The sequence below is a fragment of the Bufo bufo genome, chromosome 1 (assembly GCF_905171765.1).
Source record: "Bufo bufo chromosome 1, aBufBuf1.1, whole genome shotgun sequence".
NCBI lineage: Eukaryota > Metazoa > Chordata > Amphibia > Anura > Bufonidae > Bufo > Bufo bufo.
This window is the reverse complement of record NC_053389.1, coordinates 472,186,889-472,213,372: the sequence shown is the minus strand read 5'-3', so window position 1 is coordinate 472,213,372 and position 26,484 is coordinate 472,186,889. Positions and strand designations below refer to the sequence as shown.

The window sequence follows — 26,484 nt, the reverse complement described above, 5'->3', positions numbered from 1 at the left end:
TGCAAAAAAAATAACATAGGTTAGTCTATAGTCAAGGAAGGGAAGCCATTGAGAAAAATGCAGAGCGTGTTAAGAGCTCATTTGCATATCACCATGTAAGGCCTCTTTCACACGGGCGTCGCTAAGAAAATTAGAAATGGAGGGGTTAAAAAAAATAAAAATATTAAACTCACCTCATCCACTTGATCGCGCAGCCCGGCTTCTCTTCTGTCTTCTTCTTTGATGACCTGGGAGGAAAAGGACCTTTGTTGACGTCACTGCGCTCATCACATGGTCCATCACATGGTGCATCACCAAGGTTACGCCACTGCATAGACATAGTCTTACGGGGATTTCCAGTAATTCTATATTGATGGTCTATCCTCAGGATAATCCATCAATATCTGATCATCGGGGGTCTGACAGCCCGCAACCTTGCTGGTCAGCTGTTCTGAAGTAGCTCCAGTGCGGAAAATACTGGAATTACACAGCTCTGTCTATTGTGTAGTGGATGGAGCTGCTTACCCCAGCATTGCTCCCAGTGAAGTGAATGTGAGCAGCACTGCAGTCACCAGCTTCATCCACTACACAATGGATAGAGCTGTGTAATTCTAGCATCCAATGTTGGTGCTGGAGCTACTGCAGAACATCAGTAGGCCATGAATATAAAAGGACCAGAAAACGCTTGCCCAGCCACCTCTTATTTTTTTTAAATAGCCTTAGAATATTATAAATTAATAAAGAAGTAATACTCGCCTTATCCCCCACCAATCCTGTTCCGACCACTGAAGTCACATCTGTGGCCGGTGTTTGGCTGCAGTGGTCACATTTCCATATTGACGTGTAGTTGCTGGAGACCATTATACAGAGAATGGGACTGGAGAACAGCAGGTTTGGTAAGGTAAGTATTAGACCTTATTCATGAAACCATGTCCAATGAGCATTGGACATGGTTTCATGAATAAGGCCTAACACTTACCTTACCAAACCTGCTGCTCTCCAATTACACTTACACCCGCACTGTCCATAAAAAAAAGGACACATGTGCATTTATTTTCCTCACTTTTCTCACATTTGAACAAGCAAATCTGATTTGCAAAAATGAACCAGAATATGACATTCTTGGATCAGGCACACAAATGTGTGAATAGCCCCGTACACTTTTACTGGTCCATGTGCTGTTTTTTAGTTTTTTTAAAAAAAATAGCACACAGAAGGTAAAAACACTGCATAAATAAACCCTTACTACTTCAATTGTTTTAGGGCATTCTAAGCATTTATTTTTTATTTAAGTAGCTGGATAACCCTTCAATACAATATTTTGTATTGGCCCTATGTATTGTATTATTGCTGTATTATTTTATGTGTTTTTACTGCAATATAGGCTCAGAACAAAATCCTCTCCCGAGAGCTGAAAGTTTGCGATAAGACTACATACGCCTCCAGGGAAAAATCGGTTTCATTTCCTTTAATAGATGTTCTAGAAACTGATGCAAGACCAAATGAAGATAAAGAAACTGATGCAAGACCAAATGAAGATAAAGATAACTTTTATTTGTCTATAAAATATGACCAACAATCAACTCTTTCTACACCAGGTTGTGAGATATGCTTTGCCTTTATTCATTTCAGCATTTCATATTATTTTTGTCAGCATTTCATATTTCATTGTTCTTTAGTTGACTGCAGTTCAGAGTTTATTCAGTGTTAAGCCTCATGCACACGTCCATGAAACACGGACCGTGTGATACCGGCCTGGATTTCTTCTGAGTGCAGGAGCGCACGGCGTCATTGGTTGCTATGACGCTGTGCGCTTCTTGCTGCCAGCAGGAAGCGCACGGTGTCATAGCAACCAATGACGCTCCAGGCCGGTATCACACGGTCCGTGTTTCACGGACGTGTGCATGAGGCTTTATTGAATGGTTTAACCCCTTCACTACTTTTCACCTTAAATCCTAGGCCGATTTTTGCAAATCTGACATGTGTCACTTTATGTGGTAATGACTTAAAAACACTTTTACTTATCCAGGCCATTCTGAGATTGTTTTCTCGTCACATATTGTACTTAATAACAGTGGTAAAATTTACAAAATTTACCAATAATGTGGAAAAATTAGCAAATTTAAATTTCTCTACTTTTATAATAGATAGCAATAATTTCAATTTCAGTTATTACTTTACATTCCCCATATGTCTACTTCATGTTTGGATCATTTTGTGAATGCCATTTTATTTTTTGCGGACGTTAGAAGGCTTAGAAGTTTAGAAGCAAATCTTGAAGTTTTTCCGAAAATTTCCAAAACCCACTTTTTAAGGACCAGTTCAGGTCTGAAGTTACTTTGTGAGGCTTACATAATAGAAACCACTCCAAAATTACCCCATTTTAAAACCTACATCCCCACAAGGTATTCAAAACTGATTTTACAAACTTTGTTAACCCTTTAGGTGTTCCACGAGAATTAATGGAAAATGGAGATTAAATTTCAGAATTTCACTTTTTTGGCAGATTTTCCATTTTCTACAGTAACAAAGCAAGGGTTAACAGCCAAACATTCGATATTTTTTGCCCTGATTCTGTCGTTTGCAAAACACCCCATATGTGATCGTAAACTGCTGTATGGGCACACGGCAGGGCGCAGAAAGAAAGGAACGCCATATGGTTTTTGGAAGGCAGATTTTGCTGGACTGGTTTTTTGACACCATGTCCCAATTGAAGCCCCCCTGATGCACCCCTAGAGTAAAAACTCCCGAAAAAATTACCCCATTTTGGAAACTAAGGGACAAAGTTGTTACAGACGCGACAATACCAAATATACCAGCATTTTTAAAAAAAAAAATTTGCGTCTCCATATTCTGAAAGCCATATTTTTATTTTTATTTTGGGCGACTGTCTTATATAGGTGCTCATTTTTTTCAGTATGAGATGAAGGTTTGATTGGTACTGTTTTAGGGTGCATATGACTTTTTAATCGCTTGGTATTACATTTTTTGTGATGCGAGGTGACAAAAAATGGCTTTTTTTACACAATTTTTTTATGGTGTTCCCCTGAGTGGTTAGGTCATGTGATATTTTTATAGAGCAGGTTGTTACGGATGCGACAATACCTAATATGTATACTTTTTATTTATTTATTTCACTTTAGCACAATAATAGCAGTTTTGAAGCAAATCATATTTTAGTGTCTCCATTGTCTGAGAGCCATAGCTTTTTTATTTTTTGACCAATTGTCTTAGGTAGAGTCTTATTTTTTGTGGGATGAGGTGACGGTTTGATTTGTACTATTTTGGTGATGTAAGGTGACAAAAAATTGCTTTTTTTGGCACTGTTTTTATTTTTTACGGCGTTCACCTGAGGGGTTAGGTCATGTGATATTTTTATAGAGCAGGTTGTTACGGACGTTGGCAATACCTAATATGTATACTTTTTTTATTTAAGTTTTACACAATTATATCATTTTTGAAACAAAAAAAAATGTTTCATTAGTGTCTCCATAGTCTGAGAGCCATAGTTTTTTTTAATTTTTAAGGCAATTGTCTTAGGAAGAGTATCATTTTTGTGGGATGAGATGACAGTTTGATTGTCACTATTTTGGGGTGCATATGACTTTTTGATTGCTTGCTCTTACACTTTTTGTGATGTAAGGTGACAAAATGGCTTTTTGACATAGTTTTTTTTTTTTTTTACGGTGTTCATCTGAGGGGTTAAATCATGTGATATTTTTTATAGAGCAGGTCGTTATGGACGTGGCAATACTGAATATGTATACTTTTTTATTTATTTAAGTTTTATACACTAATATCATTTTTGAAACCAAAAAATTATGTTTTAGTGTCTCCATAGTCTGAGAGCTATAGTTTTTTTTTTTGCGCGATTGTCTTAGGTAGGGTATAATTTTAGCGAAATGAGATGACCGTTTGATTGCCACTATTTTGGGGTGCATATGACATTTTGATCGCTTGCTATTAAACTTTTTGTGATGTGAGGTGACAAAAAATGACTTTTTTGACACCGTTTTTATATATATATATATTTTTTTTTTAATGATGTTCATCTGAAGGGTTAGGTCATGTGGTATTTTTGTAGAGCAGGTTGTACGGACGCGGCGGTACTTAATATCTCAACTTTTTTTTTACATTTAACACAATAAAAGCATTTTTGAAACAAAAAAAATCATGTTTTAGTCTGAGAGCCATAGTTTTTTTTAATTTGTGGGCGATTGTCTTAGGTAGGGACTCCTACCTTTTTGATCGCTTGGTGTTGCACTTTTAGTGATATAAGGTGACAAAAAATGTTTTTTAGCAGTTTTTATTAAAAAATTTTGACGGTGTTCACCTGAGGGGTTAGGTCATGTGATATTTTTATAGAGTTGGTCGAAACGGATGTGGCAATACCTAATATTTTCCCTATTTTTTACAATTTTTTTTACATTCTTTTTGGAAAAGGACGCTTTTTTTTTTTTTTACTTGAAACTTTACATTTTTTGGGGGAAAACTTTTTTTTTTTTACTTTGTTTTTCACTTTATTTTTTGTCCCACTCTGGGACTTTAACTTTTGGGGGTCTGATTCCCTTTACAATGCATTACAATACTTCTGTATTGTAATGAATTGGCTGTAAGTGTATTACCACTGTGATACGCTTACAGCCTGCTTGCCTGTGAGATCCAGGGGGCTGGATCTCACAGGCTCTCCCGGAAGGCAGCCACGATGCCTAAGGAAGGCATCGGGCTGCCTTCCCTGCCATGGGGTCCCCGTCACAGTAGCGCAGGGACCCCATGGACACTGGCACCCATGAGGATACGGCACGTGCTGCCGTCAGCGCTGACCGTGGCCGTGCAAGGGTTAATGCGCCGGCATCGGTGATTTCACCAATGCCGGCGCATACAGCAGGGGTCCGGCTATCAGTGACAGCTGGACCCCTGCCTCTAATCGGGCTGGAGAAGCTCCTGCACCCGCCCGATCAGCGCGCCGTACCTGTACTGCGCTGGGATTTCTGTTCTGCATTTCTGCGCCATACACGTACGGCGCTGGTATCCTAAGAGTTAAAGCAGGGAAGCTTGACCTGCGGCCCTCCAGCTGTTGTAAAACTACAATTCCCATAATGCCCTGCTGTAGGTTGAAAGCTGTAGTCTGTCCGAGAATGCTGGGAGTTGTAGTTTTGCAACAGCTGGAGGGCCGCAGGTTGAGCATGCCTGGTTTAAAGAGTTACTGCACTTTTTTTAAAATCTCTGATATGTAATAGCAACATATCAAAGGTTTTCATCTTTTCATCGGTGGAGGGGTCCAAGTGCTGGCGATCACTAGAAAAAGGAATTAGAAGCTCAAAGCCGAGCGTTGTTTCTTCTCGTTGCTGAATACGGAAATGAAGATGGGGTCAGTAGAATGTCTATGAAAAAAAATAAGATGAAACAAATTAAATGAAAGGTGAAGAAAAAAAGAAAAAAAATTGCCATGATAAAGATCAGTATAAGGGCTCATGCACACAAAATTGCAAATTGTGGTCCCCAATATACAGGCACCCTCCGTGTGGCCAGCGCTTACAGATGCAGACCCATTCAACTTAAGCATGTTCTATTTTTTTTGCGTAGCGGAGGTATAGACCAAAATACCACGGAAGCACTCCATAGTGCTTCCGTGACCTTCTGCTATGTGCCTCCACTCCGTATGTTTTAGATTGTGGACCCATTCAAGTAAATACAGTGCGCACTTGGCCGGAGATACAGTGGGCACATGGCCGGTACCCGTATATTGCGGACTCGCTGTTTGCGGGCCTCAAAACGGGCACGGGCGGCACATGAGGCCTACAGCATAGTGCATATTCAGGCATTTTTATCCGTATCTCACACCTGTGAAATCTGTAAAGGTGTCCAAAAATTGTGATCCCCCCCCCACCCCCAGTGTATTTAACTCTTTTCTAAAGCCATCTACCTTTTTTTAAGTTCAAAAGCCGTAACTTTTTTTTTTTTTTTCATTTACATAGCCATATCAGGGCTTGTTTTTTGCAGGACAAGTTGTACTTTCTAATCACACCAATTAGTTATATATACAATGTATTGAGAAGCTGTAAAAAATGATTAATGGGGTGGAAATAGAAATAAGGTATACTGCCTGTTACAGTGGCCTCAATTCGCCTGCTGCCTACCCAGAAGGTCTGGCCACCAGGTCTGCTCTATTTCTTCACCCAGGCTGCGGCTTGCTTGCTGGCAAGGCCTCGCCTTCTCTGCCCATTGGGCGCATGCACTCCCTCTAGCCCTTAGAGGCCCAGCACATGCAACCTAATCTTCACCAGCCAATGGCTGGCCACCCTGGGGTACTTAATGCCCCCTACCCTGTGGGAGGGTGCCTGAGCAATAGGTTTCATAGTTTGCTAAGTTTCTTTGACGGTATCATGTCTCTGTTATCTGCCCGTGTACCGATTTTCTGCCTGTTTACTGGTCCTGACCTGACATGTGTCTAACCTCAGTCTAATCTGTTGACACAGTGGTTTCACACCCACTGCCATAACACTGCCATTGTTAACACTGCCATTGTTAGCACTATTAATAACTCCCCCCCTTGTGTTAATGTTGTAGTGCCTTCTGTAGTATTGATGGACAATAATTGTGCTGTTTATTAAAAAATATATATATATTTGTATTTAGGCTACCAGTTTGGAAGACAAACCATAAGAGACTACATAGCTCAAAGGAGAGAAATGTTTCTTGCTCAGGTATTTTTCACATAAAGAATATCTAATAATAAAAAGAATATGGCTGCACTGAAACAAAAATTCCCAGATCTAATTTGTTGTCCACACTTGGGCTTATCAACTATTTTTGTACTGCAGCCTCACCAGCCAGAATAATGCAATGCCAGGGATTTGCCTTTGGTCAATATTTATGCAAAGATTATATAGTATAATACAGCATAATATATTATTTAGTATGTCCACTGCTGAGCTTTCTTATGATGCCACAGTAGCTTACCTGACTAAAACACACTTGTGATGTCACAGCAGTTTACCTCACATAGTTGTGATGTCATGGGTGCTAACCTTAAAGAAACGGAGTGTCCATGTCACAGCATCTTACTTGTTTGAAAATTTGTGATGTCACATCAGTTTACCTTACTTCAACACACTTGCCATGCCAAAGTAGCTTACATCTGAATACAGCCTCCAAAATATATGACTGCCCCATGGTTCCTGGAGGACTGTAGCATGTCTGTGAGCAGAGCATGATGTGCTCCATTCATTGGGGCTTGGTGAGTATTCAGCGGGGCTTGGTGAGTATTACTTTATTTTATTAAACCTACCAGTAAAAAACTACTGTGAAGGGGCACTAAGAGAGTATTCTACTGTGAAGGGGGCATAACTACCGTGTGGGGCCACAAAGGGTACTGGGGGGATTGGGTGTATAGATAGGCATTGGGTGGAGAGTTAGCGGCATGGTTCTCTTGTCCCTCCTTGGGCTTCTCATAAGTTGGGAGGTATGTATGTTTGTGATGTTACAGCATGTTACTTGGCCAGAAACCTCACTTTAACAAAATTGTGATGTCACAGATACCGACATCCATTTATCTGAATAAAAACTACTTGTGATGTCACAGTTGCTTACCTAAGTGCCACACATCTTTTGCTGTGTGAAACCCAGTTGTGATGTTACAGCTGTTTATTTCACTTTAACAGACTTGTGATTTCACAGATGCTGACAGTCAGTTACCTCATGAATACCTCTTGTGATGTCACAGGCGTTGTCTGATGGAAACATAGTTATGATGTCATAGTAGCTTACCTGAGTGATACAGATTTGTGATGTCACACAAGATGTTACTTGTCTAAAACCCATTTGTAATGTCACAGAAGCTTACCTAAGGGAAGCGCATTTGTGATGTCATAGCTGTCTACTAAATTGGAAACACTCATGTGATATCATAGTAGCTTACCCAGGGGCAGACACCAAAACAAAGTGCAATAACAGTATATGGTGCTAGCTGTACGACACCTGATTCCTGACTGGGGCTGGAGCGGAATTTCTTTATATGACAAGTTTTTTTTGTTTTTTTTTCCCTAAGCTTTTAGACAGTTCTTTAATTACAAAAGAGAGACTAATAAAATCCTACCGCACAGTTAGGTATACAAATTCGTTTAACAATATTCTGTCCTATAGGTAAATGCCACTTAAGCATTCTTAGGGTGTGTCCACATGTAATGGATTTCCTATGGAAAATTTTCCACAGCAAATCCCTTTAAAGCCACAGGAAAATCAGCATCAGCAAATCCGCACAAAATCACGTGGATTTTGCTGGAGATTTCCTTGTGTGGATAATCCTTTCAAGAAATATACTCCCCTAACAATCGTTTGTTTTGGCACAGCTTTTAACTTCCCATTCAACTAAATTGGTAAAATTGGCAACAAATCCACAACTGACAGATTTGACAAATTGACATGCTGCAGATTTAAAAATTTGCATTGCCAATCAATTTCACTCAGAATGTTTCCACTGTATGTAGACGTAGCATTTCCTCCCATGTGGGCGTACCTTTAAAGGGGTTGGTCCACAAATTAAAAAATCTCAGACATGCCACTGATTGCTGTAAAATAAAAAAATTATAGTATGCTTGGTATATCTCTTTCTCTGGTGCCATTCTCTGTGCTAACAGTCTGGTCCTCCTGTGGCTGCTTATTTAAAGACTGTAGCGGTGACTTGCAGGCACACATTGTGTGACCACTGCAGCCAATTACTGTCATCAGTGGTATTCCACTGCAGCCAATCACTGTTATCAGCGGTTCATGTCTCTGATGCAGTCTGTAAACAATCAGTGGCAGGAGGACTGGACCAGCAATATAGAGAACAGTGTTGACAAAAAGAGACAAGTATACCATCATTTATTTTATTTTACAGTATTCTAGGTCATGTCTAAGATTTTTATCTTGGACAGCTCCTTTAAAGTAGCATGTTTTCAGTAATGGTTAGCGAAATATACTGTAGGCTGCTGTATCTGAGCTTAAACTGTCTTATTTTCATCCCAGTTCTCTATCAACACAAAACAAGATGCAATAAAAGAGATGAAGAAAATTCTTTTAAAAAACAAGAAAAAAATAGGTGATGCTGAAGGGAAACTTGAAGAGGACACTGAAAGATTTGAAGAATTTTTGAAGGAAACTGATAGAAATGTAGTGGAGGCTTTGAAACTGTAAGCATTTGTCTAATTTTTACTCAACTAGTTTTACTTTGCTTGTTACAGTTCTTATTTTCTTACAGTGCAGACCAAGAAACTAAAGCTAAACTTGAAAAGATCACAGAAACCAAGAAAGTCACTGCAGAAATTCTGGCACTTAAAAGGTATGGCTGCAGGATGTCATGTAATGACTACTCACGAGATACAGGTATAACCAAACCTTTAGGATGTTGATCACTGGGTGCTGCCATTTTGAATATTTAGGTCCCACACAGTCAACAGTCAAACCTCTGTGGACTTCTTCCTGTCACAAACATACCTGCTGGGTGCTGCTATCCTAGCGATGCTGGCAGAGGTGTTGGTTGGCTTGTGCAACAATTACACAATCGTATTGCTAGTTGTGGCCTATTTACTCCACTGTTCCTTTCTTGCTATCTGGACTTTATGTTGCCATGCTTTCTGAGTTGTTTTTGTGCAGTAATTGCTAGTTAAGGCTAGGCTCACATCTGTGCTGTGAACTCCGGCAGTCTGTTCTGGCGGAGGAGTTTACCATATCCGGCATAGCTGGATACCACAGTGCACCACTGGATCGCCATTCACTGTAATGGGAGCTGGCGGTAATCCGGCCTCTTTGTCCGGCTCAAAGCTGGAATGTACGCCAGAAACGGTGACGTAATACAGTACTGGAGTTACAGCAGATGTGAACCGGGCCTAGGTAATCGAGGTCTGTTTTTTCCCCAGGATGCCAGTTATTGAGTTTATTTCTGGTTCACTGTTGGCTTAATGTAGATTTCCTGTTATTCTGGCCTTGGTTTTGCTCTTGACTATGTCTTCCAGATTAACCTTTGTTTCACTGAGTGCTAGAACCTGGACTGTTTATTGGACTTGCATCTGTTTTGCCCTTTTGTGCATTGTGCTTCTCCAGTTCTGACCCCGCTCAGGGCCGTCTTTAATATTGATTGGACCCTGGGCAAGAATTTACTTGGGCCCCCTGGATCCCGCCTTCCCACACCTTAAAAAAAAGCGAAAATCTTATACTCACCTGTTTCCTTTCACTGGCGCTCACTAGCTGCTGGTACGGCGAGGGATGGTGCAACGCAGACGCGCACACCTCACCGCGTCCTGGCACAGGCGGGCGTGATGACATCATCACGCCTGCCTGCGCTGGGATTTCACTACCAAATAGACCTCAGGCCTGTAGTCTATGACAAGTCTTGTCGCCATCTGCAAATTTTAAGGCACATTGGCGACCATTTTGCTCGCCATCTGGAGCGCTGTATTGCATCAGTGACATGAACACTCTCCACATATAATGATATATTACATCAGTGACATCACCGCTCTCCACATATAATGTTATATTGCATCAGTGACATCACCGCTCTCCACATATAAGTGATATTTTACATCAGTGACATCACCGCTCTCCACATATAAGTGATATATTACATCAGTGACATTACCGCTGTCCACATATACCGGTAAGTAATATATTACATCAGTGACATCACCGCTCTCCACATATAATGTTATATTGCATCAGTGACATCACCGCTCTCCACATATAAGTGATATTTTACATCAGTGACATCACCGCTCTCCACATATAAGTGATATATTACATCAGTGACATTACCGCTGTCCACATATAGGCGATATATTACATCAGTGACATCACCGCTCTCCACATATATGTGATGAGCGGTGATGTCACTGATGTAATATATTACTTACCGGTATATGTGGACAGCAGTGATGTCACTGATGTAATATATTACTTATGTGTGGAGAGTGGTGATGTCACTGATGTAATATATCACTTATAAGTAATATATTACATCAGTGACATCACCGCTGTCCATATATAGGTGATATATTACATCTGTGACATCACCGCTCTCCACATATAAGAGGCATATTACATCAGTGACGTCATCCCTTGGCGCTGGGGTGTGCAGCCAGGGCCGGCCTTAGGTGTTCAGGCGCCCTGTGTGAGCTAACCTTGTGGTAGTGTTACCTGCAGTCCTATGTAAAACCACAGATAATACTAGTGCTAAATAATGTAGTAGTGTTACCTGCAGTCCTATGTAAAACCACAGATAACACTAGTAGGGATCGACCGATTATCGGTTTGGCCGATATTATCGGCCGATATTGAGGATTTTGAACGTTATCGGTAGGGTTGTCCCGATACCGATACTAGTATCGGTATCGGGACCGATTACGAGTTTTCTCGGCGGTACTCAGCCGCCGATACCCCGCCCCGATACATAAATAGAATACTTTTTTTTTTTCCCGCAATGAATATTTTTGCGGCCCGGCAAAGATGCAGCATCGGGAGAGAGGAGGGGCTGGAGTCCGTAACTATGGGCGGGGCCCGGTGCAGTCACTGTACTCTTACACCGGGCCCCGCCGCTCACCAAAGTATTTATAAACGTGAATCCTTATCCTGTTATTAAGTTGAACTAACGCTGCCCTCTCCCATGTTCCCATGTTCCCCTGTAAGCTTCAATAGCAGGCAGAGCAGACGGCAGCAGTAACGTCACTCACTGACGTAGAGCGCCTGCTCCGCCCACTTTATGAATGAAGCAGGCGGAGCAGACGCGCAACGTCAGTGAGTGACGTTACTGGTGCCGTCCGCTCTGCCTGCTATGGAAGCTTAAGTAAGTGCTGTGGGGATACAGGGGGATACAGGGGAACATGGGAGAGGGCAGCGTTAGTTCAACTTAATAACAGGATAAGGATTCACGTTTATAAATACTTCGGTGAGCGGCGGGGCCCGGTGTATTGGGGGACACTGTTATGAGGGGGATCTGTGGATGACATATAGCAGTGTCATCCACAGATCCTCCCCATAACAGTTCCATCCACAGATCCCCTATAACAGCACCATTCACAGATCCCCCACCAAATAACAATGCCATCCTCAGATCCCCCCACCCCATAACAATGCCATCCACAGATATCCCACCCCATAGCAGTACCATCCACAGATCCCCATAACAGTGCCATCCACAAATCCCCATAACAGTGCCATCCACAGATCCCCCATAACAGTGCCATCCACAGATCCCCCATAACAGTGCCATCCACAGATCCCCATAACAGTGCCATCCACAGATCCCCATAACAGTGCCATCCACAGATCCCCCATAACAGCACCATCCACAGATCCCCATAACAGTGCCATCCACAGATCCCCCATAACAGTGCCATCCACAGATCCCCCATAACAGTGCCATCCACAGATCCCCCATAACAGTGCCATCCACAGATCCCCCATAACAGTGCCATCCACAGATCCCCATAACAGTGCCATCCACAGATCCCCCATAACAGTGCCATCCACAGATCCCCCATAACAGTGCCATCCACAGATCCCCCATAACAGCGCCATCCACAGATCCCCCATAACAGTTCCATCCACAGATCCCCCATAACAGTGCCATCCACAGATCCCCCATAACAGTGCCATCCACAGGTCCCCCATAACAGTGCCATCCACAGATCCCCCACATGACAGTGCGTCATCCACAGATCCACAGATCCCCCAAAACGGTCACATGACATTTAAAAAAAGTATCGGTATTCGGTATCGGTGACTACTTGAAAAAAAGTATCGGTACTTGTACTCGGTCCTAAAAAAGTGGTATCGGGACAACCCTAGTTATCGGTATCGGCATCTATTTTGCCGATATACCGATAACGTATTGGGAACACAGAACGCGCTGCTCAGCGCTCTCTGTGTTCCCTCCGCAGCACAGGGGAGAAGGAAGCAGTGTCTCCCTCCCCCTGTGCTGCTGCTGCCGCCAATGAGAGGAGAGAACATAAGAGGAGGGGAGGGGCTCTTGGCCACCGCTCCACCAATGAAGATAAGCCTTTCATTCATTCATATACAGGAGGCGGGAGCTGGGTGCAGAATCACATAGCCGGCTCCCGACCTCTATGAGTGGTAACTGCGGTCCGCGGTAGTTAATTCCTCAGGTGCAGCGGATCGCAGCTACCGCTCATAGAGGTCGGGAGCCGGCTATGTGATTCTGCAGCCAGCTCCCGCCTCCTGTATATGAATGATTGAGAGACTTATCTTCATTGGTGGCGCAGTGCCCCCCCCCCAAGCACCCCAGTATTAATCATTGGTGGCGCAGTGCGCCCCCCATCCCAATCCCAATAGTAAAAACATTGGTGGCAGTATTACTCATTGGTGGCAGTGGCCGCAGGATCCCCTCTCCCCTGCTCCTCCGATCGGAGCCCCAGCTGTGTAATCCTGGGGCTCCGATCGGTTACCATGGCAGCCAGGACGCTATTGAAGCCCTGGCTGCCATGGTAAGCTCCATGCTGCTGTGTGCACAAAGCACAGAGCAGCAGGGACAGTGTGAGATCCTATTCACCCTGATAGAGATCTATCAGGGGGAATAGGACAAGGGTTCTAGTCCCTAAGGGGGCTAAAAGTTAGTAAAAAAAAAAAAACACAAAAATATTAAGTATAAATGAAAAAGATTTAAAAAAAACTAAAATAAAAAAATACACATTAACAATTAACAAAAAAAATACACATTAACAATAAACATATTAATTTTCAGCAGATTTGTGTAGGAAATTTTTTTTTTTCTCAAAAATTAAAATTCCCAGAATATCGGTATAAATTATCGGCTATCGGCCTGAAAGTTCACAAATTATCGGTATCGGTATCGGCCCTAAAAAATCAATATCGGTCGATCCCTAAACACTAGTGTAGATCATGTGGAAGTGTTACCTTCGTCCTTAGTGTGCCTCCCTGTGTCTATCGCACAGACTCCATGCTGGCGCTGCCTCCTCTTCCATCTTCTTCCTCTTGTCCCGCACAGAACGTTCTGAAGCAGCTGCGTCAAGACATAGGAACACTGTGGGCATGGTGATACACACAGGGAGAGACACACACACACAGGGCCAGACACACACACACACAGGGACAGACACACACACACACAGGGACGGACACACACACACACACAGGGACGGACACACACACACACAGGGACGGACACACACACACACAGGGACGGACACACACACACAGGGACGGACACACACACACAGGGACGGACAGTCACACACACAGGGACGGACACACACACTGGCACACTCAACATCAGCAGCAAGGAGTTAAAGGGCTTCTGTCACCCCATTTAACCGTTTTTCTTTTTTTTCTTTACTAATAATCCCTACACTGCGATCTCATCATACATAAGCTAATTAATGATTTTCGTTCAGTAGAATTTGTTAAAAATTGATTTTTATAATATGTAAATTACCTTGCTACCAGCAAGTAGGGCGGCTACTTGCTGGTAGCAGCCGCATCCTCCGATGGTAATGACGCCCCCTCTGCTTGTTGATTGACAGGGCCAGGGAACCGAATCCTTCTCTGCTGGCCCTGCCTCTCTTCAATCTGCGCAGGCGCACTGAGAGGCGGCCACTCACTCGGCCGCTCCATCCTCAATGCGCCTGCGCCGATGACGTCACATCTACACCCGGCGCAGGCGCATTGAGGAGCGAGCGGCCGAGTGAGTGGCCGCCTCTCAGTGCGCCTGCGCAGATTGAAGAGAGGTACGGCCGCGGCGCAGGCGCCAGATATTGAATCAAAACAGGCAGGGCCAGCAGAGAAGGATTCGGTTCCCTGGCCCTGTCAATCAACAAGCAGAGGGGGCGTCATTACCATCGGAGGATGCGGCTGCTACCAGCAAGTAGCCGCCCTACTTGCTGGTAGCAAGGTAATTTACATATTATAAAAATCGATTTTTAACAAATTCTACTGAACGAAAATCATTAATTAGCTTATGTATGATGAGATCGCAGTGTAGGGATTATTAGTAAAGAAAAAAAAAAAAAACGGTTTAATGGGGTGACAGAAGCCCTTTAAAGTCCAACCCTTAATGCCCCCAAGATCCCTGGGGGGAGGGGGTGGGGTTGATGTAGTAGCAGGAAAGCACACACTGTCCCCCTGTCCTATATGAGCCCCCCCCTGTCCTATATGAGCCCCCCCTGTCCTATATGAGCCCCCCCCCTGTCCTATATGAGCCCCCCCTGTCCTATATGAGCCCCCCTGTCCTATATGAGCCCCCCCCTGTCCTATATGAGCCCCCCCCTGTCCTATATGAGCCCCCCCTGTCCTATATGAGCCCCCCCTGTCCTATATGAGCCCCCCCCTGTCCTATATGAACCCCCCCCCCCATGGCTACCACATACCTGTAAGTTCTGTTAGTTGCTTGGCTGGCTCAGGCTGTCTGTTGTGGCTGCCGGCTGGGGCTCCGCCTCCTTCTTCTCTCTGCCTGTGCGGCAGCTGCGTCATGCTCCAGCAGCCACTGGTCTGCTCTGTTAAAGAGACAGGCAGGCCAGGCAGCAGAGCGGCCCCGGGTCCCGCCCCCTCCTCACTCTCTCTTTCTATAGTCCGGACCATGACTTTGTTATGTTACAGGGCCAGCGGGCGGCGGCGGCAACAAAATATAGGGGGCCCAAGTAAAATCCAAGTAAAATGCTGCTTGGGCCCCCCAGGAGCAACTGGGCCCGGGGCAGCTGCCCCTTTTGCCCTGCGGTAAAGACGGCCCTGACCCCGCTAGCTGACTATTCTTTTTCAGTGCACCCATCTGATGCTCTGTTGAATGTCTGTTAGGCTAGGTTCACATGTGACTGAATACCTGCGGACTTGTTGTGGCTCATTTTTGCGCGGCAAATTCGCAAGGTTGTACAGCACTAGCAACATGGATGAGAACTTCTGTACTCTTATATACATGCTGCCTTAAAAAATGCAGTAGAAAAGTTGCAGCATTGCAGATTTGAAATCCGCAGAATTTCAATTTATACAGCTTCAGAAACACAGCAAAATCTGCAGTGAATAATTCTGCTGGATTGTCGTCAGTTGTGAACCCAGCCGTAAAGCCCTCAGGCTGTACTAAAAGTGGACAGTGTAAAGTCTGACTATGGAAGCCCTTTTAGTGGAAGGGTATGTTATTGTCACAGATGTTCCTGTGACAAGTGCCAGGAGATCAGTGAGACTGGCAACAAGTGGTTTGATCTGACAGGTTCCTTTTGGATCAATTCGTGTCTGTGTTGTCTCTGGTCATGACCACACCCCTTGCCTCAGGTTTTGGTTATGTGGTCATTTAACCTACCCTATTTATTGTGGCTTCTCCCACCATGCTGTGCGGTTTATAGCTTCCGTCTTGTTTTGGATTGCTGGTGTTTGGATCTCGGCGGAATTCCTGTGCTTCCATAGCTATTTGATGCTAAGTGTCTTCTTCCCCTTTTGTTAATTGTTTGGGTTTTCTTGTGTTGCTCTTTTCCTTGTCATTTGTATTAAGGCCCGAGGGAGACTACTGTTCGTCCTACCGTTTGGAGGAACAGGTTGTCTCTTGTCCTGACATTAGTACCAGGGTACTACAGGGTGAGTTAGGACTTTAGGTTCCTGTGTACGAACTCACCTACCTCTGTGGTCAGTTCCTACTTGCAGTCAGTCAGGACTTTGATTATGGTTTCTCTAGGAGGTGACCTGCTCCTTTCCCCAGTTTCCAGGCCTTTTCCCCTCACCCCTTTCCCTCCTACGTTCGGTGTGGGCTTCCCTCCCATACCGAAGAGTGACATTATAAACCGCCAAATCGTCTTTTTTTTTTTTGCTTGTGTCAGTACAGCCATTCAGAGACCACAGGCTGCTGGTCCTAGTGGTGGTTACCAGGCCTGTCCTGAACCAAAAGTGGCCCTCCCGGACAGATTCTTTGGGGGAAGTGATAATTTCATTTTGTTTAGAGATGCATGCAAATTGTATTTTAAGCTACGTCCACACTCATCTGGGAATGAGAGTCAGAGAGTTGGTGTGGTTATTTTGTTGCTTAAAGGGGACGCTCAGTTTTAGGCTTTTTCTCTGTCGACCGGATCGCAGTCTCTCCAGTCGGTGGATGAATTTTTCAGAGCTCTGGGTCTCATATATGATGACCCAGACCGAACCTCCCTGGCCGAGACCAAGTTACGTGGCCTTCGTCAGGGAGAGCATTCTGCTGAGATCTATTGCTCTGAGTTTAGGAGTTGGGCTACGGATACTGAGTGGAATGATCCGGCTCTCTGTATAGTCAGTTCTGTCAGGGCTTATCAGAAAGGCTAAAGGACGCTTTGGCCTTTCATGAGAATCCTGAGTCTTTGAAAGCCGCTATGTCTCTTGCTGTATGCATTGATAGACGCCTGAGAGAGAGATCTAAGGGGCCCCCACTCTCAGGATGTACTATCACATAACATATCGTCTTCCTCTGACAATTTGGGTGAAGATACTCCTGAGTTTAGGTCTGGGGACGAACCCATGCAATTAGGGGGAGCTACTCTTGGATCCGCTTTCAAGAGTATTAGTTGTAGGAAGGGTGTGTGTTTTTTTTCTGCAGACAAAAGGGACATTTTATCAATGTATGTCCATGCATTCAGCGTCAAAAAGAAAAAGGGGTGGGGCGGAGCCAACTGAGCATGGTGGAAGACATGTGAGCGCTGAGCTCCACAGCACCCGATCTAATAGCTTTTAAAGTACGCTCACCAGTCTGACTATGGGCAAACTCAGCAAGGAGAAGAGCGGAGACGTGGGGCATGCAGTCAGAGCAAAGAAACCACATGGGGACATGAATAAATACCTTTAGAAGAAGATGGCCTCACCGGCAGGGAGAGGGAAGATGGCGGCAGCTGAAGACACAGCGGCTGCTCTGGATAATGAGTCGGATGACGCCAGCTCCTGCGTTCCTTCAGATCTACCTGACGATGTCGACCCTGCGCCGATCACCAGAGCCTTTCTTCAGCACTCTCTCCAGCAGTCTCTGGCACAAGCCCTGTCCACTGTGCTTCAGGAATTGGCAGCCATTAAGTCAGAGGTAACACACGTGGGGCAAAGGGTGGAGGCGCTGGAGGATTTTCAGACAGGGCTGGTGCAACACAGTAAGGGACTTCAGACCCAAATAAGATCGCTAAGTGCCCAAGTGGATAGCGTTTTTCTCCACCAGGAAGACCAGGAAAACAGAGGAAGAAGGAAAAATGTGAGGATAAGGGGCATCCCTGAATCTGTGGCAGCGGAGGCACTGACAGACAGTGTGAGGCAGATATTTGCCATGCTTGTAGGCGCAGAGCGGGCCGAAAACATCACTGTAGAAAGAGCGCACAGAGCGCTCAGGCCGAAATCTGCAGCAAGCGACCCGCCTAGGGATACAATATGTGCCCTCCTGAACTACCTTGACACTGCTGCGGTGCTCAAAGCAGCGAGGGAGCAAGCCAATGTCATATTTGAAGGAAATAAAGTTTTACTGTTTCAGGACTTAGCCGCCACCAACCTAGCTAAACGCAAAGCGCTGAAACCTCTCACAGCTGAATTGAGAGAGAGGAGACTACCTATGAGATGGCTCTTTCCCTTTGGTCTTAGCACCACAATTAACGGACGACAGATAGTCATCCGCCATCCTGATGAACTTCCCAAGATTTGGGAGGCGCTGGAGACCTCCCCGATGGAAATCCCTTCATGGCTTCCTTCTGCCAACATGGAAAGATTGCCCAGACTTCCCGCCACAACACCATGGCAATCGATGTCCAAGCAAAAACAACCAAAAAAGAAGCAGCCGGCGGGAGACTGAGACTGAGATTTTGAACCCTGAGGTTTTTCTGTTTAGAGTTCCTTAGGATCAGCCTTACATAATGCTGCTTCTAGTTCTAATGCTGGCGAGATAAGTCATCTCCGCCTTGGTATAAAAGTGTCTTATGTAATTGAGTTTTAGGGGTAGCTAAAGTTTAAATGTGAACAACCCCAAATATTTCTTGTTAAACTTTGCTTATATGTACCTGCATATTCTGTTCTGCTTTGGGAGATAAGAGGCGGTTTTTGGTGCTTTAACATCACCACTTGTTTTTATGAGAGGGTGAGATAATAATCTTGATCAGCTTGCTCCTCCCGCCTATCAGCTCCTAAACAAACTATTGAGTCAGATGGTCAAATGTTTGTTTTAACACAAGAAGATCGGGTGACTGGGTCAACTAGATTCTTCTAGAGGTCTTTACCTATGTCCCCTCCCCCAATCTTTTATATTCAGTATTTCACAGCTTTAATGCGCTATGTTGCGCCTATGGGGCCTATGTGCCCTTTCACCTTGTTAATAACTGTTTTACTGTCCCTTCACCTAGTCCCTTTGAGTCGGGTAACATGGTCCACACCCAATAGAATAGAATTAGGTGCCTGTGCTAGAATATTATGACATGGCACACATCACACTTTACTCGCTTAATGTGAATGGAATGAATATACCTCAGAAACGTAGCCAGGTCTATCATATGCTTAGGAAAGAGAACCCAGACATAGTGTTTATACAAGAGACACATTATAGACATAATCATGTCCCCAATATGGCTAGTAAGCACTTCCCTGACTGGCATCACGCAACCCACTCCTCGGCATCAAGAGGCGTCTCCATAGGCTTAAGTAAGAACCTCCCCTTTCAGGTAACAACGAAATTGATAGACCCCAATGGAAGGTTTTTGTTTCTTAAAGGGAAGGTCCTAAACACACCGGTCACTTTAGCCGCTGTCTATGCCCCGAACACAGGGCAAATTAAGTGGCTTCTTCAGATGCTTGATTCCTTGAAAAGCTTTGCTGAGGGCGTATTACTGTTAGGAGGGGATTTCAATCTCCCGTTAGACCATGTGGTTGATTCTACGTCTGCCACGCCCCATTTATCAGAGAAACAAAGGCGCAGACTCCAAGCGGCCTTGGCAGACATGGGATTATCTGACATTTGGAGACTGTTCCACCCGGAGGTTAAAGATTTAACTTTTTTCTCCAAAGTCCATGGCACTTACCAGCGCCTAGATTATGTTTTCCTATCTAACAGTGCTATACCTGCAGCCTTGAGTGCCACTATAGGGTCTATCACAATTTCGGATAATGCCCCTGTGAGTGTGAAGTTGCAAATTAGAGCTATTCCTAGGAAGTCCTGGTCCAGGAGATTAAACGCCACTTTGTTAGAGGAGAATGCGCATAAGGAACGTGTTAATAAGGTACACTTGGATTATTTTAGTTTAAACGAGTCTCCCCAGATTTCAGTTCCGATATTATGGGAAGCCCACACGGCAGTAGAAAGAGGCGGAGCTCATCAGTTTAGGAGCTAAAGTAAAACGACAAAGGACTCAGATTATAGACTCCCTGCTCTTACAAATATCCACCTTAGAGAGAATACATAAAACAGCTCAAATTGCTGAACCAGCTGAAATCTCTTAGATCCCAATTGAAGGACCAACTGAATATTAAATCTGCTAAAATACTCCAGCCTCTGCGCTTTAAATATTACTCCCATGGGGACAAAGGTTCCAAGTTAATGTCGAACCTGTTGAAATCCCATTTTACGGAATTGTGTAACTCCATTATGCGAGGTTCGGGTCTTCCCCCACAAGCTCAGGAGGCAAACATCACTATTATACCCAAAGAGGGGAAGGATCCGGAGGCTTGTGGTAGCTAACGACCGATCTCGCTCCTTAATACGAGATCGGTCAGTAGCTACCACAAGCCTCCGGATCCTTCCCCTCTTTGGGTATAATAGTGATGTTGCGCCACCGCATGTCTGGCTTGTTGCCTGAGCTTGTGGGCGAGGAACAGGTTGGTTTTGTGCAGGGAAGAGAAGTGTCAAGACCATGGTCTTGGTCGTGACTCCTTGGGAGCCGCATGCATTTGCCCGCGGTCTGGTATTGTTGTCAACCACAGGTGAGGGCTAGTATCTTGCCTCATGTGTGGTTGCCGCTGGCAACTTGTGGTTGTTGGGCAGTGGAGCAGCCTGAGCTGGTTGCTGGGCGGCTCGCTGTCCATGCATGTGGTTGTCTTTGGCAACGTGTAGTTTTGTGTATGCACTTTGTCTGTTTGTTGTGCACGAGGTTATTTATATGTGCACGTCCCCTTTAACCACTTAAGGACCACAGGTTTATACCCCCCTAAAGACCAGGCCCTTTTTTACAAATCGGCACTCCACAACTTTAGCGGTTTATTGCTCGGTCATGCAACTTACCACCCAAATGAATTTTACCTCCTTTTCTTCTCACTAATAGAGCTTTCATTTGGTGGTATTTCATTGCTGCTGACATTTTTACTTTTTTTGTTATTAATCGAAATTTAACGATTTTTTTGCAAAAAAAATGACATTTTTCACTTTCAGTTGTAAAATTTTGCAAAAAAAACGACATCCATATATAAATTTTGCTCTAAATTTATTGTTCTACATGTCTTTGATAAAAAAAAATGTTTGGGTAAAAAAAAAATGGTTTGGGTAAAAGTTATAGCGTTTACAAACTATGGTACAAAAATGTGAATTTCCGCTTTTTGAAGCAGCTCTGACTTTCTGAGCACCTGTCATGTTTCCTGAGGTTCTACAATGCCCAGACAGTACAAACACCCCACAAATGACCCCATTTCGGAAAGTAGACACCCTAAGGTATTCGCTGATGGGCATAGTGAGTTCATAGAACTTTTTATTTTTTGTCACAAGTTAGCGGAAAATGATGATTTTTTATTTTTATTTTTTTTCCTTACAAAGTCTCATATTCCACTAACTTCTGACAAAAAATAAAAGCTTCCATGAACTCACTATGCCCATCAGCGAATACCTTGGGATGTCTTCTTTCCAAAATGGGGTCACTTGTGGGGTAGTTATACTGCCCTGGCATTCTAGGGGCCCAAATGTGTGGTAAGGAGTTTGAAATCAAATTCTGTAAAAAATGGCTGGTGAAATCCGAAAGGTGCTCTTTGGAATGTGGGCCCCTTTGCCCACCTAGGCTGCAAAAAAGTGTCACACATGTGGTATCTCCGTATTCAGGAGAAGTTGGGGAATGTGTTTGGGGTGTCATTTTACATATACCCATGCTGGGTGAGAGAAATATCTTGGCAAAAAACAACTTTGTATAAAAAAATGGTAAAAGTTGTCTTTTGCCAAGATATTTCTCTCACCCAGCATGGGAATATGTAAAATGACACCCCAAAACACATTCCCCAACTTCTCCTGAATACGGAGATACCACATGTGTGACACTTTTTTGCAGCCTAGGTGGGCAAAGGGGCCCATATTCCAAAGAGCACCTTTCGGATTTCACTGGTCATTTTTTACAGAATTTGATTTCAAACTCCTTACCACACATTTGGGCCCCTAGAATGCCAGGGCAGTATAACTACCCCACAAGTGACCCCATTTTGGAAAGAAGACACCCCAAGGTATTCGCTGATGGGCATAGTGAGTTCATGGAAGTTTTTATTTTTTGTCACAAGTTAGTGGAATATGAGACTTTGTAAGAAAAAAAAATAAAAATCATCATTTTCCGCTAACTTGTGACAAAAAATAAAAACTTCCATGAACTCACTATGCCCATCAGCGAATACCTTGGGATGTCTTCTTTCCAAAATGGGGTCACTTGTGGGGTAGTTATACTGCCCTGGCATTCTAGGGGCCCAAATGTGTGGTAAGGAGTTTGAAATCAAATTCTGTAAAAAATGGCCAGTGAAATCCGAAAGGTGCTCTTTGGAATATGGGCCCCTTTGCCCACCTAGACTGCAAAAAAGTGTCACACATGTGGTATCTCCGTATTCAGGAGAAGTTGGGGAATGTGTTTTGGGGTGTCATTTTACATATACCCATGCTGGGTGAGAGAAATATCTTGGCAAAAGACAACTTTGTATAAAAAAATGGTAAAAGTTGTCTTTTGCCAAGATATTTCTCTCACCCAGCATGGGTATATGTAAAATGACACCCCAAAACACATTCCCCAACTTCTCCTGAATACGGAGATACCACATGTGTGACACTTTTTTGCAGCCTAGGTGGGCAAAGGGGCCCATATTCCAAAGAGCACCTTTCGGATTTCACTGGTCATTTTTTACAGAATTTGATTTCAAACTCCTTACCACACATTTGGGCCCCTAGAATGGCAGGGCAGTATAACTACCCCACAAGTGACCCCATTTTGGAAAGAAGACACCCCAAGGTATTCGCTGATGGGCATAGTGAGTTTGTGGAAGTTTTTATTTTTTGTCACAAGTTTGTGAAATATGAGACTTTGTAAGAAAAAAAATAAAAATAAAATCATCATTTTCCACTAACTTGTGACAAAAAATAAAAAATTCTAGGAACTCGGCATGCCCCTCACGGAATACCTTGGGATGTCTTCTTTCTAAAATGTGGTCACTTGTGGGGTAGTTATACTGCCCTGGCATTTTCCAGGGGCCCTAATGTGTGGTAAGTAGGTAAATGACCTGTGAAATCCTAAAGGTGCTCTTTGGAATATGGGCCCCTTTGCCCACCTAGGCTGCAAAAAAGTGTCACACATGTGGTATCGCCGTATTCAGGAGAAGTTGGGGAATGTGTTTTGGGGTGTCATTTTACATATACCCATGCTGGGTGAGAAAAATATCTTGGCAAAAGACAACTTTTCCCATTTTTTTATACAAAGTTGGCATTTGACCAAGATATTTCTCTCACCCAGCATGGGTATATGTAAAATGACACCCCAAAACACATTCCCCAACTTCTCCTGAGTACGGCGATACCAGATGTGTGACACTTTTTTTGCAGCCTAGATGCGCAAAGGTGCCCAAATTCCTTTTAGGAGGGCATTTTTAGACATTTGGATACCAGACTTCTTCTCACGCTTTGGGGCCCCTAGAATGCCAGGGCAGTATAAATACCCCACATGTGACCCCATTTTGGAAAGAAGACACCCCAAGGTATTCAATGAGGGGCATGGCAAGTTCATAGAATTTTTTTTTTTTGGCACAAGTTAGCGGAAATTGATATTTTTTATTTTTTTCTCACAAAGTCTCCCTTTCCGCTAACTTGGGACAAAAATTTTAATCTTTCATGGACTCAATATGCCCCTCACGGAATACCTGGGGGTGTCTTCTTTCCGAAATGGGGTCACATGTGGGGTATTTATACTGCCCTGGCATTCTAGGGGCCCTAAAGCGTGAGAAGAAGTCTGGAATATAAATGTCTAAAAAATTTTACGCATTTGGATTCCGTGAGGGGTATGGTGAGTTCATGTGAGATTTAATTTTTTGACACAAGTTAGTGGAATATGAGACTTTGTAAGAAAAAAATAATAATTTCCGCTAACTTGGGCCAAAAAAATGTCTGAATGGAGCCTGACAGGGGGGTGATCAATGACAGGGGGGGTGATCAATGACAGGGGGGGGTGATCAATGACAGGGGGGGTGATCAGGGAGTCTATATGGGGTGATCACCCCCCTGTCATTGATCACCCCCCTATAAGGCTCCATTCAGATGTCCGTATGTGTTTTGCGGATCCGATCCATCTATCAGTGGATCCGTAAAAATCATGCGGACGTCTGAATGGAGCTTTACAGGGGTGTGATCAATGACAGGGGGGTAATCAATGACAGGAGGGTGATCAGGGAGTCTATATGGGGTGATCACCACAGTCATTGATCACGCCCCTGTAAGGCTCCATTCAGACGTCCGTGTGCGTTTTGCGGATCCGATCCATCTATCAGTGGATCCGTAAAAATCATGCGGACGTCTGAATGGAGCTTTACAGGGGTGTGATCAATGACAGGGGGGGTGATGAGGGAGTCTATATGGGGTGATCACCACAGTCATTGATCACGCCCCTGTAAGGCTCCATTCAGACGTCCGTATGCGTTTTGCGGATCCGATCCATCTATCAGTGGATCCGTAAAAATCATGCGGACGTCTGAATGGAGCTTTACAGGGGTGTGATCAATGACAGGGGGGTAATCAATGACAGGGGGGTGATGAGGGAGTCTATATGGGGTGATCACCACAGTCATTGATCACGCCCCTGTAAGGCTCCATTCAGACGTCCGTGTGCATTTTGCGGATCCGATCCATCTATCAGTGGATCCGTAAAAATCATGCGGACGTCTGAATGGAACTTTACAGGGGTGTGATCAATGACAGGGGGGTGATGAGGGAGTCTATATGGGGTGATCACCACAGTCATTGATCACGCCCCTGTAAGGCTCCATTCAGACGTCCGTGTGCGTTTTGCGGATCCGATCCATCTATCAGTGGATCCGTAAAAATCATGCGGACATCTGAATGGAGCTTTACAGCGGTGTGATCAATGACAGGGGGGTAATCAATGACAGGGGGGTGATCAGGGAGTCTATATGGGGTGATCAGGGGCTAATAAGGGGTTAATAAGTGACGGGGGGGGGTGTAGTGTAGTGTAGTTGTGCTTGGTGCTACTTTACTAAGCTACCTGTGTCCTCTGGTGGTCGATCCAAACAAAGGGGACCACCAGAGGACCAGGTAGCAGGTATATTAGACGCTGTTATCAAAACAGCGTCTAATATACCTGTTAGGGGTTAAAAAAAACACATCTCCAGCCTGCCAGCGAACGATCGCCGCTGGCAGGCTGGAGATCAACTCTCTTACCTTCCGTTCCTGTGAGCGCGCACGCCTGTGTGCGCGCGTTCACAGGAAATCTCGGCTCACGCGAGATGACGCCAATTGGCGTTAGCGTAGCCTGGGGGAGCCGCCGCAATGACGCCTTTCGGCGTTAGCGTGGCGGCAAGCGGTTAAGTGGCTGTCTTCCCTTCCCTGGTGTGAGAAGGGTTAAATCCCTTCCTAGTATGTGAGCACTGGGTGTGTCTGCGTGGGTGTGGCTACTTGGGCCTATATAGCCTTTGCTGAGAGCAGTAGTCAGAGGGGTACTTCAGCCATGGTCTGCTGGAGTCATCCTCCTACTTTTATATCACCTGCCAGTGAGGGCCACCCTTGTGGTCATAAGCAAATGTTGTTATGTGATGTTAAGTTTATGTTTATGTGGTGTCTGTTATTAGTGCAGCTATGGTTCTGGCTTCCTGTGTGTTTATGTGTGCTGTGTCCTTTTGTCTGTGTGTGGACTTCAGCACTTGTGTCCAGGGATCCAGTCAGTGTGTCTGTGGCAGGTAGGGGTGGAAGTCTTTCACTCTCCTGCCATATCCATAGTCTGTTTATGTTTATATCCCCTTGCAGCTCAGCCAGTTTTAGACTCCTGTTTCTCCGCATCCAGGAGGAACAGGTGGTCTACCCAGCTCCTAGTTCAGGGATCGGCGGAGGGTGAGTAGGGATCCGAGGTTCCTTAGCATGAGCCCTCCTACAATCAAGGTCGGATCATGCAGCTAGGAGTCAGGGTCAGATTAGGGATGCGATAGGAGGTGACCTGCTCCCTAATTCTGTGGTCCTGGCCGAGCAGCCACTTACATCTCCTGGCATCGCACGGCTGAGGGTTTTCCCCATCCTCAGCCCTGACAGTATGACCACAATGGCTCCTCACATGGTGTTAACCTTCGCAAGAGGGTGCAGCATGC

At 44.5% G+C, this 26,484-nt stretch overlaps 1 protein-coding gene across 1 annotated transcript in view; it reads left to right on the top strand.

Annotated features, from left to right (window-relative positions):
* The first annotated feature begins 7,402 nt into the window (after positions 1 to 7,402).
* CCDC38 (coiled-coil domain containing 38) overlaps positions 7,403 to 26,484 on the top strand; it is an 87,696-nt gene continuing 68,614 nt past the window's right edge. The window contains exons 1-3 of the mRNA XM_040413412.1: positions 7,403 to 7,444; positions 8,989 to 9,152; positions 9,221 to 9,301. Of these exons, the coding sequence (XP_040269346.1) occupies positions 7,403 to 7,444; positions 8,989 to 9,152; positions 9,221 to 9,301 (287 nt within the window). The remainder of the gene's footprint in view (positions 7,445 to 8,988; positions 9,153 to 9,220; positions 9,302 to 26,484) is intronic.